The sequence below is a fragment of the Musca autumnalis genome, unplaced genomic scaffold, assembly GCF_047663935.1.
Source record: "Musca autumnalis isolate F117 unplaced genomic scaffold, ASM4766393v1 scaffold_3, whole genome shotgun sequence".
NCBI lineage: Eukaryota > Metazoa > Arthropoda > Insecta > Diptera > Muscidae > Musca > Musca autumnalis.
The window spans coordinates 231,966,343-231,981,810 of NW_027411866.1; the positions used below are offsets into that span (position 1 = coordinate 231,966,343).

The 15,468-nt window shown below is 39.0% G+C and overlaps 1 protein-coding gene across 1 annotated transcript in view; it reads left to right on the forward strand.

Moving 5' to 3' along the window:
- The first annotated feature begins 6,255 nt into the window (after positions 1–6,255).
- tbc (trabuco) overlaps positions 6,256–15,468 on the forward strand; it is a 222,089-nt gene continuing 212,876 nt past the window's right edge. Inside the window, exon 1 of the mRNA XM_073977179.1 lies at positions 6,256–6,689. Coding sequence (XP_073833280.1) covers positions 6,662–6,689 — 28 coding nt within the window. The 5' untranslated portion in view covers positions 6,256–6,661. The remainder of the gene's footprint in view (positions 6,690–15,468) is intronic.

Consider the following 15,468-nt stretch of genomic DNA (forward strand, 5'->3'; position numbering starts at 1 on the left):
CGAAAGTTATTCATGGAAGAAGGCCTTCGAAGCAAATGGTAGCCTGTTTCTTCGGCAAAACTGACCGTGTGGCGACTATACGGCTTGAGATATGTAGGACGGTTAATTCCGATCGTTACACTTCAATTTGTTTGTCTGTAGTCTCCTGAAAGTATGACAATACGAGCTCTCACACATCGATTCAAAACAGCACCTGTTTGACCGGACAAAACGTGGAATTGATGGGTCATGCGCCGTACAGTCATTTGATTGCAGCACTTCGTCGCCTGAAGATGCTGTAAAAGCGTTCAATAACCACATTTTGGAGGTGTCTCAATTAAGCCACACATATGGTCGTGTCTCAAACTGTCCTAAGTACGCTTAGGCTAAAACTGTCAAACTTTCCAAAAAATGTCAAATCAATCGAAACAACTGTTGAACTTCTGAGGGGGAGGTAACATAAAGAGAAGATCGATGTTGGACAAAATATTAGGAGATCTAACGTTTGGACCAATTTGGTTGCCCCGTTCAAGGGATATCGTGCATACCATTTTAGTGACATTATTTAATATTGGAAGGAAGTACAGGAAGTTGTTGCAAATATTCGAACAGAAACTATGTTTGGACACTGTTTTCTCAAGAAGTATGGACTTGTCCCTCAAAAAGCATTTACCGTCGTAATTGAGGCAGGGAATTCAAGTTGCTTCAACAGAAATCAAAGCGATTCGAGAGCAGGTTTTAAAGTGAACTTATCCGAAATTTTGTGTTTGAAGGAGTGGACAAATATAGTCCATATTCAAACCTAATATACATATGGTAGATACATATATTAGGATGTCTAAAGTATGGACCAAATCGGTCAATCCCTTCAAGAGTTATCGTGCGCACAATTTTTCCGAACATTTTTGAACTTTTGTAGGGAGGTACCTGAAGGAGTGGACCGATATGACTTATCTTCGAACTTATACTAAGTTTGTACAAAATATTACGAAGGCCCAATTTTAAACTGGGTCTGCAGATCCTTTCAAGAGTTATTTTGCGCTCCAACCACTAAACACGGTGTCATAGGGTTTTTTTGCACTTTTCTGGCTATTTGCTCTGGAAGTATGGACTTGCCCCAGATGAAACTTGTACCGTCGTATGGGCTACGGTGACAACAAGTTGTTACAACAAAAATCAAAGCGATTCGAGAGCAGGTCCTAAACTGAACTTTTCTGAACATTTGTGTGAGAGGTACTCGTAGGAGTGGACCGATTGAGTCCATATTGGAACCTCATCTAAGTCTGGTCCGAACATGTTCGAACTTTTGTGGGGGAGGTACCGGAAGGAGTGAACCGATATAACCCATCTTCGAACTTAAACAAATATTGCGAAAGCCAAATTTTGGACCAAATCGGTTTATCCGTTCGAGAGTTATCGTGCGCACCAGCCAGCCAGACAGACGGACAGACATACAGACGGACGGACATTGTTAAATCGACTCCAAATTGTCTGAAACACATTTCGTCCAAACATACTTGGGGTCTAAAACCATTATTTCGATGAGGCACATTTTGTCCGTATGAAAGTGTATATACCCTCGTTCGCATAAATGCTGAGGGTATAAAAACAAAAGCAAAACAATTCCGTCACTAAAACATCTGGTCTCCAGCTTCACCCCAGTGAATGAAAGACTCGCTGCAATTCGATTAAAAGCAAAATTCTTCAACATCAGTTTTATTTGCGCTCATGCTCCCACTGAAGACAAGGACGAACAGACCTAAGATATATTTTATGAGCGCATAGAAGAAACATATGACCGTTGTCCTGCCCATGACATTAAAATTATTCTACGCGATTTTAATGCCAAAATTGGAAAAGAAAATATATTTGGTCCATCAGTCGGAAAATTCAGTCTCCACAATAAAACATCTGACAATGGTATGAGACTTCGCAGCGGCAAAAAACATCGTAGTTAGCAGCACCAGATTTAAACATCTCGACATTCATAAGGGCACCTGGCTATCTCCAGATCAGAAAACAAGAAATCAAATTTATCATGTTGTGATAGATGGAAGACATTCATCAAGCGTGTTGGATGTGCGTTCGTTCCGAGGAGCAAACATAGACTCGGATCACTACCTTGTTGCAGAAAGGGTACGCACCCGGTTAAACGTTGCAAACAAAGTACGAACAGACACAACACGAAAGTTAGACATCGGTAAGCTGCAATCACAACAGATAGCCACAGCATATTCCACTCAACTGGCCCAATTGCTTAATCAAAGCACTCCTCATCCCGATAACATATCAGCGCAATGGCAAAGCATTTCCCACTCCATGCAAACAGCCGCAAAATCCATACGTGGATACCAGAGACCTCCACCAAGGAATCCATGGTATGATCAGGAGTGTCGTGCTGCTACCGAAGAGAAAAATGCGGCATATAGGACTACTTTACAATCCGTAGCAACGCGTAGCGCACGAGAGAGATATCGGGTGAAAAGGAGAGAAGAGAAACGTCTTTTCCACAGGAAAAAGAGATATATGGAAAAGCGGGAGTGTGAAAAAATCGAGATGTACAGGAGGCAGATTGAAGTCCGAATATTCTACCAAAGAGTGAAACATCAAACTGATAGCTTTGGAACTGGCACATCCTCCTATAGAGACCAGCAAGTTACTCTGGTAACTGATACAGATAGTGTGCTCAGGATATGGAAAGAACATTTTTCAAACCTGTTGGTGTCCAATAGCAGCGATGACGACGAAGATACCACAGATCCAATCCCAGACGATGGTATTGAATGTATACCGCCCAGCCAAGATGAGGTAAAGATAATAATAATAAACCGATGGAGATAAGTCTTAGTAACATGTGGCTATTGGTGTAGATTGTACCACTTCTTTTGACGTTTGCCTCTCGTATAACTTTTTCTACCACGATGTTGAAAAGATCACACGAAAGGCTGTCTTCTTGCCTGATACCTCTTTTGGTACAAAACTCTTCGGAGAGGTTCTTTCCTATTTTAACTGAAGATATTGTGTCAGTTAGAGTCATTTTACAAAGCCGAAAGTGTTTTGCTGGGATACCAAATTCAGACATGGCTTGGAATACCTTTGAACGTAGCGGGCTGATAGTACTAACTAGCGACAAAAAGGTGGCAGGTGTCGATATGCATCTCTTGGGTCTTCTCCAGGATTTGCCGCAGGGTAAATATCTGGTCAATGGTGGACTTGCCAGGTCTAAAGCCGCATTGGTACGGTCAAATTATTTCGTTGACCATGGGCTTTAGTCGTTCGCACAATATCCCTGACACTATCTTGTAGGCGATAGGGAGAAGACTTATGCCCCTATATTTGGAGCATAAAGTCTTATCTCCTTTCTTATGGACGGGACACAGGATGCTCAGGTTCCAATCGTCGAGTACGCGTTCTTCCTGCCAGATGGAGCTAACTAGCTGATGCATACACCTAATTAGCATGTCGCCTCCGGTTTTAAACAGCTCGGCTGGTAGGCCATCAGCTCCTGCTGCCTTATTATTCTTTAGCCGGTTTATTGCTGTTTTTAACTCATCTTGGCTGGGCGGTATACATGCAATACCATCTTCTGGGATTGGATCTGTGGTATGTTCATTGCTACTATTGGATATCAACAGTTTGAAAAAATGCTCTTTCCATATCCTTAGCACACTATCTGTACCAGCTACCAGATTACCTTGCTGGTCTCTACAGGAGGATGTGCCAGTTCCAAAGCCATCAGTTTGATGTTTCACTCTTTGGTAGAATTTTCGCACTTCATTCTGTCTCCTGTACATCTCGATTTGTTCACACTCCCGCTTTTCCATCTCTCTCTCTTTTTCTGCGGAAAAGACGTTTCTCATCTCTCCTTTCCTCCCTCTACCTCTCTCGTGCGCTACGCGTTGCTACTGATTGTAAAGTACCCCTATATGCCGCATTTTTCTCTTCGGTAGCAGCACGACACTCCTGGTCATACCATGGATTCCTTGGTGAAGGTCTCTGGTATCGAAGTACTGATTTTGCGGCTGTTTGCATGGAGTGGGCAATGTTTTGCCATTGTCCTGATATGTTGTCTGGACGAGGAGTGCTTTGATTAAGCAATTAAGCCAGTTGAGTGGAATATGCTGTGGCTATCTGTAGTGATTGCAGCTTACCGATGTCCAACTTCCGTGTTGTGTCTGTTCGCACTTTGTTTGCTACGTTTAATCTGGTACGTACCTTTGCTGTAACAAGGTAGTGGTCCGAGTCTATGTTTGCACCTCGGAACGATCGTACATCCAACACGCTTGATGGATGTCTTCCATCTATCACAACGTGATCAATTTGATTTCTTGTTCTTTGATCTGGCGACAGCCAGGTGCCCTTATGAATATCCAGATGCTTAAATCTGGTACTGGTAACTACCATGTTTCTTGCAGCTGCAAAGTCTATCAGCCTTATACCATTGTTAGATGTGGAGACTGAATTTCCCGACTGTTGGGCCAAAGATATTCTCCTTTCCAATTTTGGCATTAAAATCGCCTAGAATAATGTCAATGGCATGGGCAGCACAACGGTCATATGTTTCTTCTAAGCGCTCATAAAATATATCTTTGGTCAGTTCGTCCTTGTCTTCAGTGGGAGCATGAGCGCAAATAAAGCTGATGTTGTAGAATTTTGCTTTTAATCGAATTGCAGCGCATTTTTAATTCACTGGGGTGAAGCTGGTGACCAGATGTTTTAACCTCCGGCCAACTACAAATCCGCAACCAAACTCATGCTTTATGTCATGGCAGCTATAATACAGAGCGTCACCTTTAGGTGTTGTTGTGACGCTTTTCCCATTCCATCGTATTTCCTGCATGGCAGTAATATCGGCCTTGTACTTTTCAAGTACATCTGCCATTGCGTAAACTGCACCTTCCCTATAAAGATCATGGTCCTTAAAACGTTTGCGGGGTTCGTCAACTTTAGAGGGGTTTGTTTTTCTTTTCTTTAGTTTTTTCATAGTAGGCTGCTTTTTCTAGGGGAGGGTTACTAACCCGACGCCCAAACCCAAGTTTTTAACGTTCCTATGGGAGAACGCGCGGCACGTTTTAGCTCACTACTTTTAGCGGGTGTTAAAGGCTGTTCCCCAGGTGAAACCACGGGGAGGTCAGTGTCCACTTGAGATGAAAGAGGGACCAACATAAATCCTGGGCTTTGCCATGTTAAAACCGGTCAGGACCGTTCCTTGGTATCTTCCATCCCCTACGTCATCCAATAAAAATAAATATCGATTAAAATTGGTATTAGTACACAAAATTTTCCGTGTTCGCTATTTCCATATTAAATTATCTTTATTTGTTGTTTATATCCTTTCCGCATACGCAGTAGCGGACACTTTGCTAGTACTCGAATATTTAAGCTGCGTTGAAAATAGCTCACCACGTGGAATTATGTGTCCACTTGAAATTAACTAGTCTCCAAGGTAGATCATTGACTATGCAAAGTTAAACCGATCCATTCTGGGTTATTTATCATTCCCCTCGTCAATCAGCTAATTCTAAATAATGTCTTTAAAATTGTTCTTATTAAATTAGCAATCCAACCTATTCCGCGACAATCTGTTTTATGCTCCAGTTTTTGTTCCTTTGCGAACATTTAGGTTGCCTCCTGTTTAACAAGCAAAGTTTGTCCCACAGTGCCTCAATTGTAAACAAAACCTGATGGAGAACTCAATTCCGTAAATGTTTTAATTCTCCTCCGTTACTCTCAAACGTAAATTGTTCTCTTTATGAGGTATTGTTTAAAACTGTGTCAAAACAAAGAGGCTCAACAAGCAGTCATGGCAAACAAACAAAACCGTCTGTTGGTCAATCACCAGCATGAAAAAGCAACAAATATTGGGGCAAGATGTGGTTGTTAAAGTAAAACATGTTGAGCATGTAAAGGCGATATGGGTGGTAAGTCCACAAAGGCTTCCACACACACACGCCCAATCTCTCACAGCTGTGTAAAAAATGTAAACAAGATGTGTTTTTGCATGCTGAGCTGAGGGGGAGCTCTCAGTACCTATACTACCACAACAAGAAGGCATAGACGAGTCACAACGCCATATATAACCGAGAACAATAATGGGGGGAAATAGAGAGAAAGAGTGTATTTTGGCTTGTTTAGAGAGCAAACCGAGCTCTCATTGAGTACTGATTTTGCGTTCATGAAAATCACACAGAAATATTCGTTCACACACACTTTCACAAAAAAGGGACAAAAACTCCAAAACAGAGTCAACAATACGGTAACTTTATGTGGCCCATTAACAGTTGCTGGCGAGAGTTAAAACGGTTTAGACGACAACATTAGTGTTGCGCTAGAAAAACCCACTAAGAAAAAATTCATTCAAGAAGAAGAAAATATTTAAAGGATGGCATTCAAATTAAAGGCAGCTGCCTAAAGCAAAGGAGCAAAAAAGTGTATCTTAACGAAAAAAGGCCTGGCGAAAAAGCCTTTGAAGTGCAGAAAAATAATATAAAAGAAATTTTGATTTTTCTGTGTAACTAAAAAAAGCGAAAAAAATACAAAAGTGTGCGAAAAACGCAACAATTGTTTATTTGTTTGAATAAAAAAAAAAAATACTAAAAATATTTGTTTGCATAAAAAAGTGCCCAAACATTTTAAAGAGTTTTTCAGGCATCTTTAGGCGAATTCCAACAAAATTATCATCATGAAAATGGTACAGACCAACAATCCAGGTAAGGTATCATGTTACTGCTCTTGTTTCCTTAGCTATTTATTGATACCACCCCCTCTCCTCCTCCCGCTGGCAAAATAAATAAAACAGCAACTCCATGTTGAACTCGAGTTTTGTTTGGCTTACATTTGTTTTGGCCTCTTTAAAACATTTAACATTGAAAAGTGAAAGTTCCCAGCCACTCCACCCACCGACCACTTTGTTTTTGCCTTCAGACGACATGAGGATTTTCAATGTATGTTGCTGTATCCTTCCGTCCTTTTGCCTTGTTGCTGCTGCTAAGTATATGTCTGTGGTGGTTGGGAAGGGGGGCTGTGGGAAGTGAGTTTTCTATGTAAGATTTTAATGGCGAACAGTGTTTCCAAATAAACAAACTTAAAAATTAGGTGCTCTAATATTTAAAGTTAAAACATTCATTTCCTTTAATTGCATGGGTGTGATGAATATTGTAGTGGCTTGTTAACCGTAAAGTATAATATTATCCTTCACACAACCAGTATATGAATTTATATTAAGATACGTTAATAGTTTGATCATACATATTTCCATTTGATTACCGATGTATTAAGCCAAGACTTTTAAGTAACGAGAATGACGTCTAATCTTTGCCTCTGCAAATACTTCAAAATCGATATGTCCTCCCTCACTCAACCTTAGTTTTACTCACCGAACTTACCATAGGGAACTAACATTGTTACAGTAGGCACAAAGCAAAGGTTAAGGGGGTTGTGTTTGTGATTAAAAAAGGTATTAAGTTTGCTCAGGCTGGATTTGTATACCCTCGACTATGGGGAACACTAACGTCTTCGAAAATAAATGGGGGTTATGTCAAATTGCTGACAATTGTAGGTGCCTTTCTAAATTTTTCTGGATGCGGAGTGGCGGATAGACCCTACTATGGTGGAATTTATATCCTTAAAAATTCATGTGTAAGCTGTGCTGGCATCAATGTAGACAATTAAAAAAATATCAGTCGGGTTTGCCGACAGAGATATACCCTCAGCCTGTGTGGATTGAAATACTTTTCACAATTGTGGGCGTATGAACCGACAAAAGTATGGATGCGATTTTTTTTATCACACTAGCCTACGAAAAACATAATATCGCTGTAAACGGGGCCACTAGGAAAACCTTCGGTAAAAATGTCCAAAGGATCCTCGAACAGGCCCTTAACCACCCAAATATGTTGAATATTTGTGTGGGTGGTACCACAAGGATTGGACAGATAGGGCCCAAATTTTAACATAAACTAAGTTTCGACAATATTTAGAGATCCAAAGTTTGGACCAAATCGTTTACTACGTCTACGAGAAATCGCACGTACCATTTTGGCGAATATTTTCGAACTTTTGTGGGGAGATACCGGAAGGAGTGGACCTATAAGCACCACCTTCGAATTTCATCTAATATTCGAAGAAATATTATAATATCCAAAGTGTGGACGAACACAGTATTCGGTTCGAGCTCTCCAGCCACTACATATGGTGCCATAGGGGCTTTTTACAACTCTCGGCCTGTTTTCTCAAGAAGTATGGACTTGCCCCAGAAAAAACTTTTAATGTCGTAATTCAGGCAGCAAATGCAAGTTGCTTCAACAGAAATCAAAGTGATTCGAAATCAGGTCTTATAGTGAACTTATCCGAAATTTTTGTGGGAGGTACCCGAAGAAGTGGACAAATATAGTCCATATTCGATAATTATCTATATCTGGTACATATATTAAGATGTGTAAAGTATGGACTAAATCCGAACATTTTTTAACTTCCATCCATGAAAATCCATCCACTAGAACAGCGAAAACGGCTACTGCAAAAATTTAAAAATTTGAGAAAATATTTTTGGAAATATCGCGGACTAATCCGCGTTTTAAGTGGATAGTTTCCATTTCAATGAAGAAACTGACACATCACTCGCGTTTGTGGGAAAACAGAGCACGGTGGTCGAAACTGATCTAGCGGCGAGAAATTATTAACTTAAAAACTAATTGAAATATGTTACTGAAATTTTGTGGGTAATAACACTGTGCAACATTTTTGAGCCAATCGCGTGCAAACAACTCCTGTCCAGAATTTTGTGAAAGTAGAGGACCAATAGGCAAAAACCATATTTGGGTTTTGTTTTCTTAGATCGTGTTCGGTTTTTATGGCCTCATCTAAGCATGGTTAAATATCGAATTTTTAAAACAAATCGGGACTGTATCTCTGAAACCAATACGCATCTTGTTTTGACATCTGCAGCAAACTTGTAGATAAGAGCAAGAAGAAAATATTTAGAGGAATAGTGAACTCGAAAAACTGAATTTATTGCCTCAAATTTTATAATATATCTAAAAATTCTATAATTTGTGTATGTTTCGCAGCGTATCACCCAAAATGTTAAATTCTTCTTAATGTTACCTTTTGTGAAAATATTCTCTGGAATGTAATACACAACTCTTCAGAACATTATATTGTTGTAAAATGCCTCTATCGCCTTGTTTATAGCAAATTTTTCAACACAAATTTGGTAAATATTTCAATAATTCAGTGAAATCCCCAACATGAGAATAAACAGCCTGTGTGAATATTGTTTGAAATAAGTTTTGTAAAAGGTATGTTATGAAATACCCCTTTAACAACGTGATATAACAATTTTAGAGTTTCAGAATGTTCTGAAGAATTGATGGTCACATTATTTGGAACATTTTTAGAATGGTTACTTGTTTCAACTTCCAAAAGTTTATTTGTTACTGACCAGAATTTCAGAAATTATGTAACATTTCTATATTTTAACGAGTTTGATGCGCTAGATGGAGCATTTCCTAGTTCATCTGATTGACACATAAGTTCTACTACTTTAGGGCTACAATATTGCTGAAGACTGCAAAGCAAAATTCTTATTAGTTTCGGAGATAAAGGTCCGATCACTGGAAAAAAGCCTCATTTTAGGTCGGTTTAGATGAGGCCATAAAATCTAAACCCGATCTAAGAACACAAAACTCAATTAAGGTTTTTGTAGTCTCAATATGTACTTACAGAAAATGCCCATTAGAAGTTGTTTGCATTTCCAGTGCTGCACAGTGTAATGTTCCAATTATGAACAATATTGGCTAATGTTTTGGTATAGCCCCCATATAACATTACCTTCCTATTTTCCGTATTTGGAGGATTTAAGCCACATTTTCGTTGCAAATTAGTTTTAATTTTGTACTTAGGGTTTCTAGTGGTCACAAAACATTTCCACCAAAAATTATGGACAAAGGTGCACGTTTTGATATTGTCCCCATTTAACCGTACCTCCCGATTTAAGGTATTTTTAATATCATGACCAAATTTTTCAACCGACTTGGCTGTTATTTTGCATTCCGTGTTATATCTGCGTGTAAAATTGTCTTACAAAACATTTTTAATGTGGATTTATGTTTTGATGTAGCCCCCTTTTATGGTACCCCGCGATATTTATTACCTGATTTAGCTATAATATGGTATTTAAGGTCTCCGGATGTAGAACTCCTCCTTGCAAAAATTTCTCATGATAGGTCCATATTTTGATATAGCTCACATACAAATGCCAAGCTAAATTTGTATTAACTTCAAGAAAAATCCCATATTTTAAAAGTGCAAATACTTGCAGCCCTAATGTGGTTATTCCGTGTCCAAAGAGTCCAAATTAATTCCCAAAAAATAATCGAACCCAAGTTCGACCAAGTTTACAAGATGCACTCTATGGAAAATAGAAACCCTATAAAAATTATTATACCCTACACTACTATGTGGAAAGGGTATTATAAGTTTGTTTTGATAAAAATACATGTAACACCGCGAAATATTCGTCGGAGACCCCTAATGTGGTATACCAATCTTCATATCTCGACGAGATAAAGCGATTTTGAGATGTGTGTCCGTCCGTCCGTCCGTCTGTCCATTATAAATTGTAATCAAACTCCAGGCCGCAATTATGAACCGATCGTCAAGAAATTTTGCATGGAGGTCGGGTTCAGACCAGAATAGATCGCTATTTTAATTGTTGATGATAGTGAAATATTTAGCGGGTAAAATGGACCAAAACCATAAAACGTCGCAATAATAGTCCGATCGCCTCGAAATTTTAAGCAAGGTAAGAGTATATGGCAAAGAAGAAGCTTGCAATTTGAGATGGCGATCAGATAATATTTAGAGGGTTAAATAGACCAGAACTTTTGTGTGAAAATTGTGAAAAATTTTAATATATAACTTATATCTTTGTTCCTGAAAGACACATTCTTCCCCCGTGAGTTATATTTGGAAGACGATCTCTTGACCTTTGCATTGATGTCGATTACGTTGATGTACGTGATCAGATAACAGAGCTACAGCCTAATATATCCAGTTTTTTATTTGCAGTGTAGTTTTTAACACTCTAGAGGTCGCAATTATAGCTCAATGGTCACGAAATTTTGCATGATGATCTGATATTATTTAGCGGGTGACATAGACCATTGCCTTTGTATGAAAAATATGCAAATTTTATTTTTATACCCTCAGCCTTTAGGCTAAAGAGGGTATTTACACTTTGATACGACCAAAAATGTGCCTCATCGAAATAATGGTTTTAGACCCCAAATTTTGGGTATCGAAATATTTTGTCCAGATTCGATTTAAGTTCGAAGATGAACCATATAGGTCCACTCCTTCAGGTACCTCCCCTCCAAATGTTCAAAAATTGTCGCAAAACTTGTGCGCACGGTAACTCTTGTAGGGAATAACCGATTTGGTCCATACTTTACACATCGTGTAATTTTTACCAAACTTAGATGAGGTTCCAATATGGACTCAATCGGTCCACTCCTTCGGGTACCTCCCACACAAAATTTCGGAAAAGTTCATTTTACGACCTCTTCTTGAATCGCTTCGTTTTTTGTTGTCGCAACTTGTATTCACTTACCCCCATACGACGGTACACGTTTCATCAGGGGCAGGTCCATACTTCCTGAGAAAATAGCCTGAAAGGTACAAAAAAACCCTGTGACGCCGTGTGTAGTTGTCGAAGCTCAATATAACTCTCGAACGGATCTGCCGATTCCGTCTACAAATTGGCCTTCGAAATATTTTGTCCAAACTTAGTTTAAGTTCAAAGATTTTCCATATCGGTTCACTCCTTCAGGCACATCCCCCACGAAAGTTCAAAAATGTTCGGAAAAATTGTTCGCACGGTAACTTTTGAAGGGAGTGGCCGAATTGGTCCATACTTTACACATCCTAATATATCTACCAGATATAGATCAAGTCCAAATATGGACTATATTTGTCCACTCCATACGGTACCTCCCACACAAAATTTCGGATAAGTTCACTTTAAGACCTGCAATCGAATCACGTTGATTTTTGTTGAAGCACCTTGCATTCGCTGCATCAATTACGATGGTAAAATTTTTTCAGGGGCAAGTCCATACTTCTTGAGCAAACAGCGCGAATGGTTTTAAAACCCCCTATGGCACCATATGTAGTGGCCGGAGATCCACTTCCATAATGGTCAATGTCAATCCATTCCTTTAAGTATCTCCTCCGCAAAACTTTTGATCTCTTATCCTAATGAACATTTTTGTCGGTTCAAATTCCTAATACATACGTTTTTTGGGAAAGCCGACTGACACTTTTTTACTTGTTGATCCATATTTTAATTCCTGGGGGGCATACACCGGCAAAGTAACCGACATATGGAAAAATAACTACAGACCTTTCCCCTGATGCAAATTGCAATAATGTGTCTGCTAGATAACGGGCCTACTGCCTAATATATAATGGGTTTTGTGTAGAGAACGACAATTTTCTCCCATGCTACAAATTGTCTCTATCATGACAGAGAAATTTTCAGTTCAGTTGTCAAATTGGATTTTTTATACAAATATTGCAACATGGGGTCGCCTCGCCAACTATTTTATAACTCCGGATTTAGGGTAAAGGGAATACAAACAAAATACGACCAAAGATGTGTCTCATCGAAATATTGGTTTTCGACCTCAAGTATGTTTGGACGAAATTCGTTTCAGACAATTTGGAGTCTATTTAGCCCTGTTCGTTTATCTGTGTCTCTTAATGTCTAGCTGGCTGGTGCGCACGATAACTCTCGAACGGATCGACCGATTAGAACCAAATTTTATACATCGTAATATTTTGCCCAAACTTTGTTTAAGTTCGAATTGTTTTCGAAAAATTGTGTGAACGATAACTGGCGAAGTGAGCAATTGATTTGCTCCAAACTTTCCATATATTATTATTCCTTCCAGATATAGATCGGATAAGACTATATCGGTCCACACCTTAGGGTACCTCCCACACAAAATTCGGAAAAAGGGAAATTTAAGAGTCCTTTCAAAGTTTTTTTGTGGGGGTTTCAGACATACACCACTATAACTTAGCCATTTATTAACCGATTTAAAACAATAATAGCTTATTCAAAAGATATTATTCACTCCTTTAAAAGGAAGAAGGATCAAAAGAAATCCGTTGTGGAAAAAATAAGATATGCCCGTTTAAATTTAAAAATGTAAGATACCCAGATTTTCACTGCATTTACCGTTATAAAAAATAAAACGAAATGATCCAAACGAACTAAAGGCAGTTTCGTTCTCCAACACGATGGAATTTTGCATCAGAACGCTTGAATATTTTTCTGGTCAACTTTTGAAGCACAGTGCCAAGATGTCAAAAAAAACGTAGATAAAAAACTTAAAGTCAAAATCGGGAGGCTCGATTTTCATCGTAGACATATGGTCCAGCATACTTTTTTGCCCAGTTCAATCCCAGGAATCTGAAACGCGAAGGCCCCATTAAGATTTTCAAATCGCCCCGGCCTACCCTATATGCTTACCTATTGTTTTTGTGATGTAATATGAGGTACAATTCATGATCCATATTGATTCTGCTCTACCTTACATCGAAAAGTATATATTTGGTCACCTACGCCGACCTAGTTTGCATCATTGTAAAGGTGGAATCTTCTACTTTCATAGTCAGGCTTTGCTTTTGGAAAGTACCCAGTCGCAAAAATCGCAAAAATTTAAATTTGGGTTTTATTTGCGTCTATTGTGATATCTTCGTTGTTTGATCACCTACGAGAACCTGTTTTACATCATTAGAAAGGTGATATTTTCATTGCTTTTGCTTTTGGTATACCCCATATAGAAGCTGGGATATCATTCTAAAAGCAAAGCCTGACTCAGGTTTTGCTTTTGGTATACCCCATATAGAAGCTGAGATATTCGCTTTGGAAAAAAACGTTGTCTTTTCATCCACATAAGAATGGGCAATTCTCACCCCTAAATATTATCCGACCATCACCAAAATCATTAGGCAAACAGGGGAAGAATCCCATCCGGGACCCCCATCAACACCCAAAATTTCTTGACGATCTGATCAAAATTGCGACCTGTAGCGTGATTACAAGGTTTAGATGGACAGACGGACGGACGGACACACATAGCCAGATCGACTCAGCTCGTCGAGACATTCATTTTGGTATATATATATATATATACCCTCCCCACATAGTGGTGTAGGGTATAACTACGCCGAAGTGATGCAAGGAGAATTAACACATTGAAAAGTTGGGTCACCTCGAAACCTTGCAATCGCAATTTTTATTGGATCGTCAGGAAATGTTTGGATCGGATCTACATCCTCATATAAACAAATTAACAACATCTTGCAATTTACCCAAAAACATTGAGCAATTGAGTGAATGGACTGTGCACTTTCCATAAGGGGCGACCCCTACAAAAAACAAACACATTACAATTTTTCTGTCTATACTTTAACAAGTCTATTGTATCAGTCTGGTTTGCTGACAGAGATATACCCTCAGCCTGTGTGAATTTAAACGTTCATCTATTGACAATATCGAATCGACTACAGGCTACGCAACCAAAATCCTTCTTCCCAATAATTATGTATTAAGGGGTTTTCAGATTTTGTAACCCTTTTTTGGATGTATGAACTTGCCGACAAAAATATATATTTTTAAATTGAAGCTCAAAGGTGTAGCGAAGGAAGTACGAAATCCAAATTTTGGACAGAATCGGCTGATCCGTTCAAGTGTTATCGTGGGCTCCAGCCACTACACATGGTGCCGCAGGGCTTTATACAGCTTTCAGGTCAGTTTCTCAGGAAGTTGGATTTTTATCTTCGTAATGGGAGCAGCAAATACAAGTGATTGCAAAAAATCAAAGCTATTCTAGAGCAGGTCATACAGTTAACTTTTCTGAAATTTTGTGTGGGAATTACTTGAAGAAGTGAACCGATAGTGTCCATATTGAAACCTCATGTATGTTTGGTACAAATTTTACGATATGCTATCGTCCACACCATTTTAGCGAAAAGTTTTGAACTTTTGTGGGGGAGGTAGCCGAAGTAGTGGACCGATTTGACCCATTTTCGAACTTAAACTAAGTTTGGACAATATATTACGAAGGTCAAAGTTTGGACCGAATCGGTCGAGGGAGTTATCGTGCTCTCCAACCAGCCAGCTATTACTAAGTCGACTCCAAATTGTCTGAAACGGATTTCGTCCAAACAAACTTGGGGTCGTAAATAATTTGTTTGGCCTTATGAAAGCATATAAGTGTATATACCCTCGTTAGTCTAAAGACTGAGGGCATAATTAACGCAATATACAGTCTCATATCCAAAACTACGTTTGGTACTGCGTTTGCTCCGGATACCTCTTTCCTACACTATATATTGTTCTGGTTTAAGGGCGTACCAGTATGCCATATTATTATCTTCGTACCATTTATCGTCATCAACGTGACACATTTCAACATT